Source organism: Orbicella faveolata, unplaced genomic scaffold (genome assembly GCF_042242905.1).
Source record: "Orbicella faveolata isolate gen_17 unplaced genomic scaffold, um_ofav_v1 contig_14, whole genome shotgun sequence".
NCBI classification, from domain to species: Eukaryota; Metazoa; Cnidaria; class Anthozoa; order Scleractinia; family Merulinidae; genus Orbicella; species Orbicella faveolata.
The window spans coordinates 6,440,763-6,455,009 of record NW_028301541.1 but is presented as its reverse complement, the minus strand read 5'-3'; the positions used below and the strand labels follow the sequence as shown (position 1 = coordinate 6,455,009).

At 38.5% G+C, this 14,247-nt stretch overlaps 2 protein-coding genes across 3 annotated transcripts in view; one reads left to right on the top strand and one right to left on the bottom strand.

Annotated features, from left to right (window-relative positions):
• The window catches only part of LOC110068425 (uncharacterized), a 36,429-nt gene that overhangs the window by 16,784 nt on the left and 5,398 nt on the right, over nucleotides 1–14,247 (bottom strand). The window contains exons 8-22 of one of the 2 annotated variants that reach the window (XM_089286397.1): nucleotides 14,062–14,181; nucleotides 13,799–13,833; nucleotides 13,428–13,518; nucleotides 13,097–13,212; nucleotides 12,560–12,642; nucleotides 11,440–11,476; nucleotides 11,127–11,284; nucleotides 10,307–10,380; nucleotides 9,235–9,447; nucleotides 8,199–8,342; nucleotides 7,967–8,039; nucleotides 6,649–6,759; nucleotides 5,884–6,017; nucleotides 5,583–5,700; nucleotides 5,056–5,151 (exon numbers count right to left, since the gene is read on the bottom strand). In XM_089286397.1, coding sequence (XP_089142523.1) covers nucleotides 5,056–5,151; nucleotides 5,583–5,700; nucleotides 5,884–6,017; nucleotides 6,649–6,759; nucleotides 7,967–8,039; nucleotides 8,199–8,342; nucleotides 9,235–9,447; nucleotides 10,307–10,380; nucleotides 11,127–11,284; nucleotides 11,440–11,476; nucleotides 12,560–12,642; nucleotides 13,097–13,212; nucleotides 13,428–13,518; nucleotides 13,799–13,833; nucleotides 14,062–14,181 — 1,603 coding nt within the window. Of the gene's footprint in view, nucleotides 1–5,055; nucleotides 5,152–5,582; nucleotides 5,701–5,883; nucleotides 6,018–6,648; nucleotides 6,760–7,966; nucleotides 8,040–8,198; nucleotides 8,343–9,234; nucleotides 9,448–10,306; nucleotides 10,381–11,126; nucleotides 11,292–11,439; nucleotides 11,477–12,559; nucleotides 12,643–13,096; nucleotides 13,213–13,427; nucleotides 13,519–13,798; nucleotides 13,834–14,061; nucleotides 14,182–14,247 lie in introns of both variants that reach the window. The other variant, XM_089286396.1, reaches the window with a different exon arrangement.
• On the top strand, nucleotides 5–4,646 carry LOC110068428 (uncharacterized). The gene is made up of 2 exons (XM_020775804.2): nucleotides 5–1,176; nucleotides 2,978–4,646. The coding sequence occupies exons 1-2, from the start codon at nucleotides 711–713 to the stop codon at nucleotides 3,256–3,258; spliced, it is 747 nt and encodes a 248-aa protein (XP_020631463.2). The 5' UTR covers nucleotides 5–710; the 3' UTR covers nucleotides 3,259–4,646.

The following is a 14,247-nucleotide window of genomic DNA, read 5'->3' as shown; positions in this document are numbered from 1 at the left end:
ACTGGCGTTTTTCCAAACCTTCTTCATTTTGATTTTTGTTATTAGCATCTGAACTTTAATCGCAAACAGTAGTTTACTTCCTTCCTTGCCAATAACACGTTAAAAGGGTTTCAAAGATAAGGCGGTATACAAGCTAAAAAAAGCAAACAAACGCCTCAAGCGATATATGTCCCAGCAAGTTGGTAAGCAGTTTTCCCCCTTGTTTCCATATTTAAGATAATTTTGAAATGCTACCGCAAAAACATTCCGAGCCAATTAATAATTTAGAACCGCGATTAAGTTGTCTCCACTCTTCTGTTATTTGTGAGCCAAGCACCAATTGAAATATTCAAGAATGTTCAAAATACAGCACCTTGTTCTTGAGCGAAACTATTTCTAACACAAATACAAAAGCGTGTTTAAAATATTAACGCCACTCGTGTAGGGATTTTCTCTTTTTCACGAGCCTCAACGCTATTCGACCAGCCCAAAAAACACACGGTTAAAAATTAAAATTATCTGGCGTTTAAACCAAGCGGGAAGTTCTCGACGAACATTTCGGTTTCAAAGTATGTTTGCGTTTTGATCCGTGTGCCAAAACACCATTGATTTATACTCGCTCAGAGATTGACACGCGTTAAAGATTTCACGCCGAAGCGAAGAAGTTTTGAACGCTTTTATTTTTCTTTCTCACTGGAATATTTAAATCGCCTATTTGAATTTTCGCTGGCATGGAAACGGTACGCGAATCAGACGAGGAAATGGACTCTGAAAACGAGTTACTACCGTATACTTACGAGGGTGGACGGAACGAAAGCGGCGAGCGACATGGCAAAGGCAAAGCAAGGCTTCCAAACGGTGATGTTTACGAGGGGGAGTATAAGAACGGATACCGCAATGGCTATGGAAAATACGCGTTTAGAAAACTGAAGGGCAAGTCGCGAAACGCTTGCTACATGGGGCATTATGAAAACAACAAGAAAAACGGGCAAGGGACGTTTCTGTATCCCGATGGCGCGAAGTATGAAGGAAGCTGGAAAGACGATTTACGGCACGGATTCGGTTCGTATTATTACACAAATGGGGATCTGTACCGAGGAGAGTGGGAACATGACAGAAGACACGGTCAAGGATCATACACATATGCAGCGAGCGGGATGTCATACGAGGGGCAATGGTTTGAGGGGAAAAGATCAGGTAAATTCAATACTATAACACAGGTGCTTTTTAGCTCTTTAGCTCTTTACTAAAAGATTACAAGGAGATATTTTATCGAAGCGCATAAATTCGAGGAAGAGCGAAGAGAAACGCTTCAAGCATCGTACCACAAGCAGGTTTATTTTTGTTGAATACGATAATTGTGATATCAAAAGCTCAAATTGGCTCGATCACAATTTGCACAATTTCGCCAGTAGTTTGATCGTGACAAAATTCATTCATTGATAAACATTTTTGACAGACCAGAAACTTTAAACACAATGAACTAAACACAATCTCAGAATGATAGAAAAAGAAAAAAAACTGAAATAACTGCTATTATTATAGCTTTGCCGGCGCGCAGTCAAAAATATGTATGTTTTCCAATATCCGCTGTGTTCAGAATTTTTCTTAGACTCGGTTGCTAGGTACCTTAATAAGTCCATGAAATATTAAGACCAAAGTGGTCTACACATAAATAAATTATGACCTAGACTCAGAAAAAGACACAAAGAAAACAGATACTACGCTGAAAGATATCGTTTAACGAATTTAGTTCCCCTGGAAAAATAACATCCAAATATATGCGATAAATAAGCAGTATAAAGCGAAAATCTTTGTAACAAGCTTGGCAAGTGCTTTGACAGCAAATCAAGAAATGCAAATAAAGTATTACGTTTTAAGGGCGAAAAAAGAGATAGCACAAATTACTGAATAAATTTTATGAATAAATCAGGCAATTTGCAAAAATGTCTCAAAGGAAAACAAAAATTCTGCGCCATCTTAGTAGTCCAATTTTGATACGTTACAATTCGTCAATACTTGGCTGAAGACAAAAATACAACAGACGTTCTGATTGTTCCTCTAAGCCTCGCAATAATGCGCAATGTTCCTCGCAGATATTAATATATCGAAATTGTGTTATTCACAAGAAATTGTCAAGCAATACGAAACTAAGTTTTGCAATGTAAATTTACGAATTTCCAAGGATCAGACAAAATTAAGAACAAATGATTAAAACAGCCTACTGATGAAGTCGGCCTATAGATGAACTTTAATTAAAGAAACCGTTGGCGTATTACACCCATAGGAAAAAAAAAAGGCTTTATCGCAATAATGATCAATTTTCTTTTAACATACATTTACATATCTCGTTGTTTGCAGTAAGTCGGCGAAATTTCCCATTTAAATTCGCGACTTTGTCTATTAAAGATAATTTTTTTTATCTTGCAAAGAGCGTTTTAATGAAACCCTCTTCTGGATAACAGTCATACTCGTGAACACACAAGACTTAGGTAAAGCGACGGCAAAAATCTCACGCAAAGTTTAAGACCTTTAGCGGACTATATTTTTACGATCTTTTTCATAATGAACAAGAGCAGAATGGTTGGAAACATAATTTAGCAAGCATTTCCTTTGCATTTCCAAGAATTTTCTTCTTCACAATAGCAGACAGTATTCTCGGTATTGGACTGAAACTAGCTTGAAACCGAGGCTAATGCGGGGAGTCCTTTCAAATGCAAATGACATTAATCTGATATTCTCCACACGAGCCTCAATTGCAAGCTAGTTCCAGTTCAATACCGAGAACACGAAAATGGCCTATTTGACGGTTTGATAGTTGGCTACTTCTTTGTTTGTTTACCGGTTTGTTTACGCGCTTGTTTACTTGTTTATTTTCAAATGTTCTTGATTACTTGTTTGTGCAACTGTCTGTTTACTCACTTTTTGTTTACTGAATTGTTTATTTTCTTATTTGTTTACAAGCTCATTTACCAATTCTTTGCTTGTATCGTTTCAGGAAGAGGCAAACTTACGTTCGGAAAGCAAAACTACATCGGGAATTTTCACGACGATAAAATGATCGGCCCGGGGACGTACATCTTCGCCAACGGAACACAGCAACATGGCGAGTACATCGTAGTCGAGGAGGAACTCGAAGACTTAGAGCTCCCAAAGGGAAAAAACGACAGCGATAATGAAAACAGAAGCCGAACGAAGCAAGTGAAAATCAAGTGGATAAGTTGCAACAGCGACACTCCGCCTGTTACAGTTGTCAAGAAGGAGACAGTTATAAATTAACTGACTAAATCACAACCTCGATTCCAGGCTTTCTCTCCCTTGCAAAGGAGAGAGAACCTGGGTCTAGGTTAATTAAATTCAGGTTACAATTTAGAATAGTAACAAATTTTGCTTTTTAGAAAAAAGGGTCCTTGATGGTGCTGGTAATTTAACCATTTTTCTTACATAACACGAAAGGGAAGAATGTCATTTTCAACTTTGTAACGTACATAGGAATCTATGTTAAGGAAATGGGTTGAAAGTTTGGTAAACAATTTTTTAAAAAAAATAAAAATTAAAAGGTGGTTCTCTGATTTCAGGGATCCATCGGAGGTTAAAAATGATTTTAAATCGAGATTTCGGTTAGTTAAACTAGTCTTCTTCAGGAAAGGAGGGAAATAGAAGTCAAAATGACGGACTGATGGTTTTGCTTTGTAACCGCACCTTGACTCGGACATATCGTGACAGTTACGTGAAACGTCATATGTCAAGATAAAAAACAAATGTGTGGGAAAATAAACCTTGAGACACATCAGGAACATTACATGAACGTGATAAACGAATGTGATACATCACCGTCGATGTATGGATCCTTCTCACGGTCACAGAGTTCAAGAATTATTTTTTTAATTAATTCATCTCAATCTTTCTCAGTCCTAAACATCCGTGTACCTCTTTAGTTTATAATTAATTCTTTGATGTTTTTCGACCTTGTAAGCTATTATTTTAAGAATTTTTTCGGCTTGTATTAATTATTGAATCGTGACTTAGCTCTTTCGAACCCAAGAGTGATTAACACTTAATATCTCCTTATAATATCAATAAACTTTCTAGTAAAAAGGTCATGAGAATTAAACAAATGATCACTTTTTGATATCTTATAAAATTCTCCCAACTGGTACAATAACAAATATGTAAAAAACACGAAGGAGAATAAGTATGACACTGTAGTTTAAAATGTTGCATTAGGTTAATAGCAACAAGTACTATTTTCATAAATTTCTTTTTAACTATTTATACACGTTTCAACAGCAAAGCAGGCAATTTCAATTTAGAATAGTAAATCTGCAAGTAGAAGCCAGCTTTTCTTTCTTTTGCAAACGCCCTAAGCGGCCAGGAGAGAGGAGAGGAGTCTGTATTTGCAGTATAGTCAAGAAACAAACTATACAATTCTAAAAAGGCACCAGAAACAAAACAAATTGTAGCTTCAAAGAGATTAATGGGGCACTACCTACTTGTAGGGGAACTATAAAAGCGTAGTCTAATGTGAACAAAGTTAACAGGTTTTTTTTCTAATAAACAAGAAGCAACTAGATGTCAAGTGAACAAAATTTCATAACGTAAAATATTGTTCACATTGTGCAACACTACAACCAAATAAAATATCGTTAGCAACACCAGGTTAAAAACTCTTGTCCTGTTCTTGTAAAACTATAAACTCGCATCAGCTGATAAAAGCAATCTTTACACAGAAACATAAAAATGCTGTTCTTGTCTTCCTTAGTGGACTCCATATATGAAGGCGATACGTTCAAGTTAAAAAATATCAATCTTTGGAGATGATTCTTTTGCTCTTATTCAAATCAAGTCAAACCAGGATGTATTTAACGTTTCGGAAACGTTTCATTTTCCTCACTTTTCTTCCCATAAAAGCACATAATTAATCTAATGTTCGTATATATATGTTGTGCTCCAGTTTCACCCTTAGTACAATTTAGTATTTTCCCTTTGTTTTATAATCATTATCATATAGAACACTTCTTTTTTTTTTTTTTTTTTAAAAAAAAAAGATCTTTCCTCAAAAGTCTATTAATTTACCTCTTGCAATCCAAAGGAGTATATTCCCGCAAGAAAGTCCTGACGAGCCGACTTAGTGACGCACATAATTGGAATGTTGTTGTCTGCTTTTAAGACCTGTAAATAGCAATATTTGTCAGTTTAGCATTTGTCTGATAGCAATTTTTGGTTTTATTTTATTGAATCATTGACTAAGATACGTGTCGATAGACAACAGACGACTGAGTGACTGAGTCACTGAGCGACTGACTCACTGAGTAACTGACTGAGTAACTGACTGAGTAACTGACTGACTGACTGACTGACGGACGGACGGACGGACGGACGGATGGATGGAGGGACAGACTGACTGACTGACCGACCGGCCGACTGACTGAATGGCTGGTTGGTGGGCGGGCTGACTGACTGACTGACTGACTGACTAGTCGACTAAGTTAAAGAGTGAGTGACTGATCGATCGATTGATCGATCGATGGATCTAGTGATTGACTGATTGATCGAATGAATGATTGATTGATTGATTGATTGATTGTCTTTGAGCCACGTACCTGTCCTTGATCGTGTTCATAGACTGTAATCTTAATCTTGGCTTCTCCTTGAATGGCGTCAATCAGTTTATCCACTTGAAAACCAATTATCGACTCCTCAAGCGGGGTTCTTGGGGCACTAACAAATACATCAACGAAAAATATAGATCCGGACCAATACCTCGTTTTCAAAACCAGACCTGGCGCAAATACTTTTTTATCCCACATGTTTATAACTCACTTATACATGAATCTGGAAGTTTGGTTATACGTGTACAACAACGACACAACTAAAAAATTCAAAATTTCCTTTTCTACTGACCTTTCAGCTCTCTGCACAACAGACACTGGGGTGTCGGGAGGGGGAGGTACTGACGGGGGTGGTGCTGGAACCAAGTTCTGTAACCCACGGCTGACTGGTAACGAAGATACTTGTGGCATGACACGAATATTGTCCTTCAGTGAAAACAAGTATTAGATTAACAATGCAATTTGGCATGTTCCCTGGAGTCTCTTTTAAGAACATCGCACGACATAACTAACTTTGAGAAGATTAATCTCCAAGTCTTACAATTGTCTCCACAGAAAACGAGTCAGAGTTATCGTTAGTTTCCGAACAGCAGGTTCCTTCAAACAGGTCTACGTCACGCAAGTCAGTTCTTTCCGTTAATATTAGTCAAAAGAAGAGGAGAGAGAGAGAGAGTTTTCTGCAGAGAGGACTTTCCTCTTGCTTGGCCCACGTTTGCATAGAGTTTCAACTAAAAAGAGAGCTTTCATACAACTGTTTTTTTTTCTTGGTAAATATCGTTATCTTTTGGCTTAGAAAACAAGAACGTCAGCCCATGATGATGATGCAGCTCTTTAGAGATCCGAATGGTGCCTGTGATTGGTTAAAGCTTTCCCGCGAAAAAGTTCGTCACAACCAATCACAGACGCTCTGCAGTGGTACGTCATCATTACGCAATTTTTCTGCTCCAATCCCAGACTTCTCTCAAGTAAGGAAAGAATTCAGCGCGCCCGAAGGATATCTGTTTTCTGTTAAAGGTCAATAGAGGGAAAAAAGAAATTCTTCATTGCAGGGTCTCACCATTGATGGATATCTGTAGAGGTAATGCTGTAACGGCTGAGGATTTAATTCATCTTGTGTTGTGGTATCACGGCTGTTGACAAGTCTGAGGTACAACTCCGCCTGCCCCACCTAAGCAGTAAAAAAATCAAATCAAACGGTTGAGTCGAACGTATTTTTAAATGATGTAAGCAAACTCTAAAAGACGGACAGTATGGCGTTTGCCATCCCGATATCGGTTATCAAAGTTCGGGTTGCATAGCAGAAATTCCGTACTAGTGTACCACAATCAGTAAGCTTAAAGGAGCTCAGTCACGGTATTTTGAGTCATTTTGGCACGTAAAAAATTACCTTTAAATTGAAGAAAACCTGAAAATAATAGTTTAATAAGATAGAAAAACACCAAAGAGATAATGATAAACCATAAATGTACAAGGATGGTTAAAGATGGAGAAGATTAACACGGATTACAAACGACGAACTTGTAGAATTTAGGCTAAACTTTTTGAGATGTGCAAACCGTGACGTAGCACCTTTAACGCCGGAATGCGAAATCAGACTCGTCTAAGTAAAGCTGAGAAACGCAATAAAGCAATACAGCCTAAAAAAGACCGCGAGCTTCTCGAAGACAAGAGAAAGGTTCGCTAGTTTGATTACTAGGATGTCTTTCCTCGTAGGGTTTATACAACTTTTGTCTTAAACTGCGAACCGTGACAGTGAATATCTGTTTGTTTCTATTTTGGGCTTGAAACTAGTCTTCCATTAGAAGGTAAAGAGAGTAGGGCACGGAGTTCCCGGTGTTGTGGTCTGGCCTTGAGTCACGGGTTGGTGCTTCACATAGGGTTAACCTCATTGCACCCTTCCCCTTGGACAGGAATTGCCCAAGAAAAATTGTTATGTCTATGTCTGTAATTCTGACTGTCAGAATAGATCTGGAAAATCACAAAATAACAAAGACATAATTTCGCCTTTAAAGGAGCTCAGTCACGGCATTTTGAGTTATTTCGACTACGTAGAAAATTACTTTGAAATTGAAGGAAACCCGAAAATAGTAGTTTACTTAGGTAGAAAAACACCGAAAAGATACTAATAAACCATACAGGAACAAGGACGGTTAAGGATGCAGAAGATTAACGCGGATTACAAACGACGAACTTGAAAAACTTAGGCTACATGTTTCAAGATGCGCAAACCGTGACCTAGCTCCTTTAACAAGGCGTCGTCGTGGTATTTCCGTAGTGTTTGTTTCAAAGCCACTATTGGGATAGTGAGAAAGATTACAGAGAACACGACTGGAGAAGACAAGCATAAGTTTGACAAAAGAGAAAAGCGAACAAACCTGTGGGATCTTGTTTAGTTCATAAGTGTTTAGAAACGCTTTTATGGGAGCTATCCTAATCGGTACTTTCCACCTGAAAAGAAATAAAGAAAAAAACTGAGACAACACTGAAGATATTGGCAAAATGTTTTGATGTATTATCAGATTCTTATAACTAACTTCAGAACAAATGTGACGACTGGTAGGGAGAATTTGCATTTTATGCTAGGGATTTCAGGAGTCGAGCTTATACCTTCCACTGAGCAATCTGTTGCTGATGTCAAACAAGTCGATTTTAGTCCATCCTTTCGAAAACAGCTGTGTTGGATCATCAGAGTCCTCGGTGCTGTTTGCTTGCAGCTCCACAACAAGGTTAAGATTTTGATCAGGAATGCACCTAGAGCGATACAAAAAACATTAGAAAACACCAAAGAGTGAGAAGAATCTCCATCATCAAGAATTCTGAGCCCGCAATTTTCATTAGGGGTTGCTAAGCAGCCTGACGTGCCTCTGACGTCATTATGACGTGACAACTTTCGGAATGTTTCGATTAGTTTTTTCCTGGTTCTTTGAATTTTTTTGAGATTTGAGTGCTTCACGGACAATTTGCAAGAACTTTAAAGAAAATGACTATAATAGTAGAGCGCGACGTCATCTTTTTGAATACAATCTATGGCCTCGTTCACACTAATGCATTTACGTTGACGTGTACATATGCACAATAAGGCTCTGTTTTCAAATGTCTTGACCCTGGGCAGCGTTTTCAAATGCATGTATACGCCTTTGATGAAAACGGTCGAGCGTCTTTGATCTTCTAAGTGTGAACGGTAGGAGAAAACGCATTGACTAAAACGCAGAAGACGGAACGTAAGATGGTGTTTCTAGGGTGAATATTTTGAGGAAATGAAAAGAGACAGTTTGGCATTCCTCGCCGCTTGCCGTTGGTTTGCACCTAAGAGCCAGGGACGGGTTGTTCGAAAACCGGTTGACGCTAACCCAGGATTAAAAGTTAAGAATTATAGACAGAAAACCACACCGAAAAGTTACAAAACTCAAATCAAAATTCTCGTTAATCCCTCTCTCCTCCCAAAAGGTTTGAAACGTTCGTTATAGAAAGCCCCTGTGCAAGGTGAGTGCTGGTGCAAACCCTGCGCCTGCACTCACATGGTTCAGCGGATTCTCCCCACCCGAAAAACCCCTTTTGAGCCTCTGCGGAGGAGAGAGCGCAAAACCTGGCTTAGCTTAATAATCGGGCTCTGAACAACCGTACCCAGGATGTCAAAGCTCACCTTGGGAACGGATGTTTAACGCTAATAATCCCTGCTCCACCAGGAGGTACTGAGGGATAGCTGTCCTTAGTGATGGGAGTTGTTCTCACGAGCGGTAACAGTTTAACATCTGTCACTATTTCCACTCCTTGATAAATTCCTGCTGCCAGTCTGCACCTGGAAAAAGACGAGCTGAGGCCAAGAACGAAATCCCAGAATACTGCGAACCCGGCGCTAGAAGAAACAACAACACACTGTTAATCTCGGGACGGTGGGTTCTGTAAATCATTGGGTAGGGGTCTGCCACTGAGACGCCAAAACCCCTACTCTATACCAGACCATGATCAGCCCGATTTTGCAACCTTAATGTAGACCAGACTAGCTATTTTCCATGCAGAAACCATCACTATATCGTAGTCCAACATACGCTAACTAAACCAATATCTTACGAAGTCACTTCCGAGTTTCAATTTGTATTATAGAACCCCAGGTAAACAACCCTTTTCTAGACATATTACTTATACACTGTCCACTTTTCTGGTAAATTATAGCCTATTCCAGACCAAAATTGTCTGATTTCTATACCCTATCCCAGACTACACTGCCTGAAAACCATACCCTTCACAGCGGCACATACCTATACAGCTTATATATGGGAGTAACCCCCTCCCGGATTAATATGACGACAGAACTTAAAGAAAATTTGACGGTTTCCTTATCAACTACCGCGCTGTATTTTCTAGCGTAGCGAACAAATCGTATCAGCGAAAATGGCAATATCCTATGAGTTGGTGTTTCAAGTTATGAATTCTTATTTACAATCCTCTTTCTATTATCTTCATCATATTTTCTCTGGACTTGTAAAATACGAAGTTATAGCATTACGTGGGGATTCTCACCTAACAAAACTTGGGGTCACATGTACATCAAACACAAAAAGTAGTTGCACCCCCCTGTTCATGCCACATGACCAAACTACGTCCCTTAAACCCAGGCTCCAGCCGAATGTTAGAAGAACATGTTCTACGTCTTTCGAATCTCAACCGGTAAGAAAGAAATTATCTTTATGACAATAAAGCATATATTTGCTTACTTAGGATCGTAAGGGCTCGGTAGTAATTCTTTATCCACGCTTGAATTTGTCATCATAAATGGTGCCTCTAAGGCCTACAGTAAACAGAACAGTTAATGACAGATAGACTACAACTGCGTTAATATATTACATAGTTGATAGAGCCAGCGTGTTTAAATAAAGTTTACCTAGCCGTCCGGCATTTCGCCAAAAGAAGATGAATAGTAACAGAGTTGATCCGACATATGTTTTAAGATCTGGTATTCATGTTCTTCCGTGGATGTTGTCGTGGAGGATGGCTATTGACAGTGCATGTAAATCTAAAAACAACTGTAAATCTAAAAACAACCTTGGTGGCCTATATGGGAGATGAACTCTCTTACGCTATCTTGTTTTGGCATGTTACCATCGACAGTGGAATCTCGATTTTCAGAACCTCCAAGGAAAACGAAATTAGTTTTAAAAATCGGGTAGTTCCAGAAATCGGTGTGGGGGGGGGGGGGGGGGGGAATTGCAGTGTTCGACTAAGGCCTGTAGAGAAACGATTTTTGGTTCGAGTTATCGGGAGGTTCGCAAAATAGGTGGTTCGAGAAATCGGGATTCCACTACACGTAGGTACCAATCATAATTGGCCAGGAGACGCTGAAACAAGTTTGAGCAACCATTTTCTCCTCGTGTGAAAACGCGCGTGTAACGCGCGTGAAACGCGTGTGAAACGCGTGTGATATAATTGCATAATTTACAGTTGCATTCTCTCAGTGCCCATCTGGTTCAAAGCTACCTAGATGTCCGTGAGGAGAATTCCAGATTTCGATACAGAACTTTTCATACGGACAGGTACCTTTCTACTTTCTTCCAATGGCAAACCTTCGCCTCTTAACTCTTTGAGTTCTTTCCTCATTTTTTCCACCTCTGCTTGTTGTTTTAACAACTCCGCCTCTTGCCTCAGTGACGCCATTTTCACTAAGTGTTCTTCTTTCATTCGCTTGAATTCAGGATCTATATCGGACAAAAAAGACTTGTAAAAGGTCAAAGGCCTATCTTGCTTTCACAGATTCTCGTCTTGCTGTGACCTGTTTAAAGCGCATTTAAGTGTTCCGTGAATTAAAACTCTAACTAACGTACAGAGTATTGACAACAACAAGGAGCGGTACCTGGTGATCGCATTCTTTCCTTCTGATTTCTATCTTCCTGCAGCAAAAAATATAAAAATATTTAAAGAGTTACATTACAAAAAGGGTTTCTAGTCAGTAAAGCGAAGAGAGGGATAACATGCCGAGAGTAACTTGTTTGACAGGGGCAAGCTGATAAAGAATGGACACGTGTATGAATATAGTAAATGGTTTGAACCCAGGAGTATCAGTAGTTCGTATAGTGTGATCGTCCGGGTGAGGGTAGTTCTGAAAAGAACTGTTGTTGGTGACTGACGTTTCGACAACCTGAACGGAAGTCATCTTCAGAGTCAAGTGAATGGTGTTTGTCAGTCGATGATGTTATAAGTCTGGTCCGTTGAAAGTGATTGGTCAGTTTAGCCATGATGGTATTGGCTGAAAGACTCGTGTAAAGTTTGTCACCAGTCATTGGTCGGTTTTGATCCGTCTATTGTTAGTCAAATTGGTTAATTTGACTAACAATAGCGGACTTCAAACCAACAATATTGGAGAATTGCTTCTCAAACTCATTAATCATTCATCAAGTTTAGACAAAGAAAATCATGACTGCGACGGTGTTTGGATATCTGATCTTAATTAGCATAAATTTTTGCGGTTTTATTTCTCCGTTTTCTCAATAGTTTTAGTTTCGATTGAGAAGATATATCAAACAGTCAAGACAGTGTTTGACCACATTTCCAAACACCTCGAAGTTCGTCAAAAATACTCCGCTGCGCGTCATATTTTGAACTCAATCTTTATCTTTCAATCTTCAACAGGTCAACTCTCTTCTCGGTGTTTAGAAATGTGGTCAAACACGGTCTTTCGTGTTTGATATATTACTTCCAAGACCTATAAAAATATTCTGTTAATAGTACAAGAATTCCTCAGAATTGCATTACACATCCCTACTGCGCACGCGTCATTAGCGAAACCGATGAAAAAACCCACGTGGTTAGGCCTAAATGGGGGTAAGATTGGCCCATCATATCTCTTTGTGGGCATCGTGGCCTATGCTATTTAATGTACTTTTCGAAACAGTGCTTGGTAGGGAACATTCAGGGAAAGATTCACAAAAATCGTTCGACAACTTTTACTTCGAGGGATCACCTTTAAGACCTACCCTCAAAAGTTGTAACTCTTGCTCTAGTCTTTGGTTGGCCAAGTGAAAATTCATTATCTGTTGTTGTAGGAGCGGATCCACAGCTTGAACACCACAGAAAAGAATGAAATAAAACGGTCATTATAAACGGTATTGACTGAATGTCGACGGCACCACATGAACATATAACAATAATTCTTTGTAAGATGTTACTGTACATGTACAAGAGGCTCTCTCTACGTGTGGCTTACTTTGTTTGACATTCTAAATAAACAGAAACTAGATATTGTTTGTTAATTTTTGAAATTAAGAGGAAGCTCGAAACAATACTTATGTTTGACTGGCCCAGATTGTTTGAAAGGTGGATAACGCTATCAATCTACCAGATAAATCACTGTCCAGCGGATAGCGTGGATTGTTTTGTTAAGACTTATCCATTGGATAGCGATCTATCCAGTGGTTAGCCTTGTCCAGCCTTCGAACAACTAGGGCCTGGACTTCTTAGCACTCAACAAACTCAGTTACACATCAAAATCAGCAATAAGATACATTTATTACCTGGTGGCGGCCTCTGTGTAGCTTGCATTCTTTGTGCTTCATACTCCAACTCTCGCATTTGTGCCAGTATTGCAGGATCATTGCCTCCTTTGTGAAAATACTCATTCTTCAACATACTGTTAGCAAGAGAAAAGAAGGAAATATAGTCAAGCAGGATATTTACTCGCCAGCGCTGAAGGTTTTTTATTCTTAAATCAAGTTTTTAGCATAAATATGAAACAAGTAGCATAAAGATAAAAAAAGCATAAAGATAAAAAAAGTACCAGGAGGTTTGAAGAAATTTTGGGGTATGAAAAAAATGGAAATTATTACCATGTGAAAAAATACTCACTTAAGTTCGTGTAAAACATTGCTCTGTCCAAGTTGGATTGGCGCAGGCTCAAAATATCGAACTGGAGAATAACGATACGGAACAATCTGACCTGGAAATTAAACAACAAATTGAAATCATTGAATAATGACAACAAAAAAAGTTGAGGAACTTGTGAGGAGACCACGTTTTAATAAATGTTGACATATCCATGATATAAAAGTTATCAAATTAGAATCCTGTGTCTTTAAAAATATATATTTTTTAAATTTCTATGACAAGGTACATTGTTAAAATTGGAAAGACAAGAATACTGGTTTATGTAGACCTGCAATCTAAATATATTAACAAAAAAAACTTACTAATTTAAAAATTTATTATAAGTCACTAACCTCTTCTATCTCCAACCAGTTCTCTTGAAGACCCCCTACACAAAGAGAAAATTGAAATTAAATTTTGTCAAAACCCCACCTGGACAACATTAACACACAACAAAGAAAATCCAAGGAAAATAGTAAATAGTAGTTGTCTCTAGAAAAACAGGATGTTGACTCAATGAGGACCAAAAGAATGGGAAAAATTAAAATTCAACCGAGTACAAAAATGCATAAAAGAATAAAAGCAATAAAACATGGAACAGAAATCTGAAATGTACCTTGGTTGTATTACTTGTGGCTCTGGACTTCTAATATAATCAGATGCTGCACTACGGGGTGGAGATCTTGCCGAAACCTTTAACAGGTTGACTTTCGATTGTTCAGTATTGAAGTTTCTCCTGCAAAAAAGAAAAGCACAAAAGATTAGTTTTGATTACTTTCAAAGTAAGGGGTGAGAATGAGTG

Coding starts and splice junctions, on each gene's coding strand:
- LOC110068428 (XM_020775804.2), top strand. CDS start 711: ATGGAAACGGTACGCGAATCAGACGAGGAAATGGACTCTGAAAACGAG. Junction 1,177..2,977: donor GTTTGAGGGGAAAAGATCAG/GTAAATTCAATA, acceptor GTATCGTTTCAG/GAAGAGGCAAACTTACGTTC.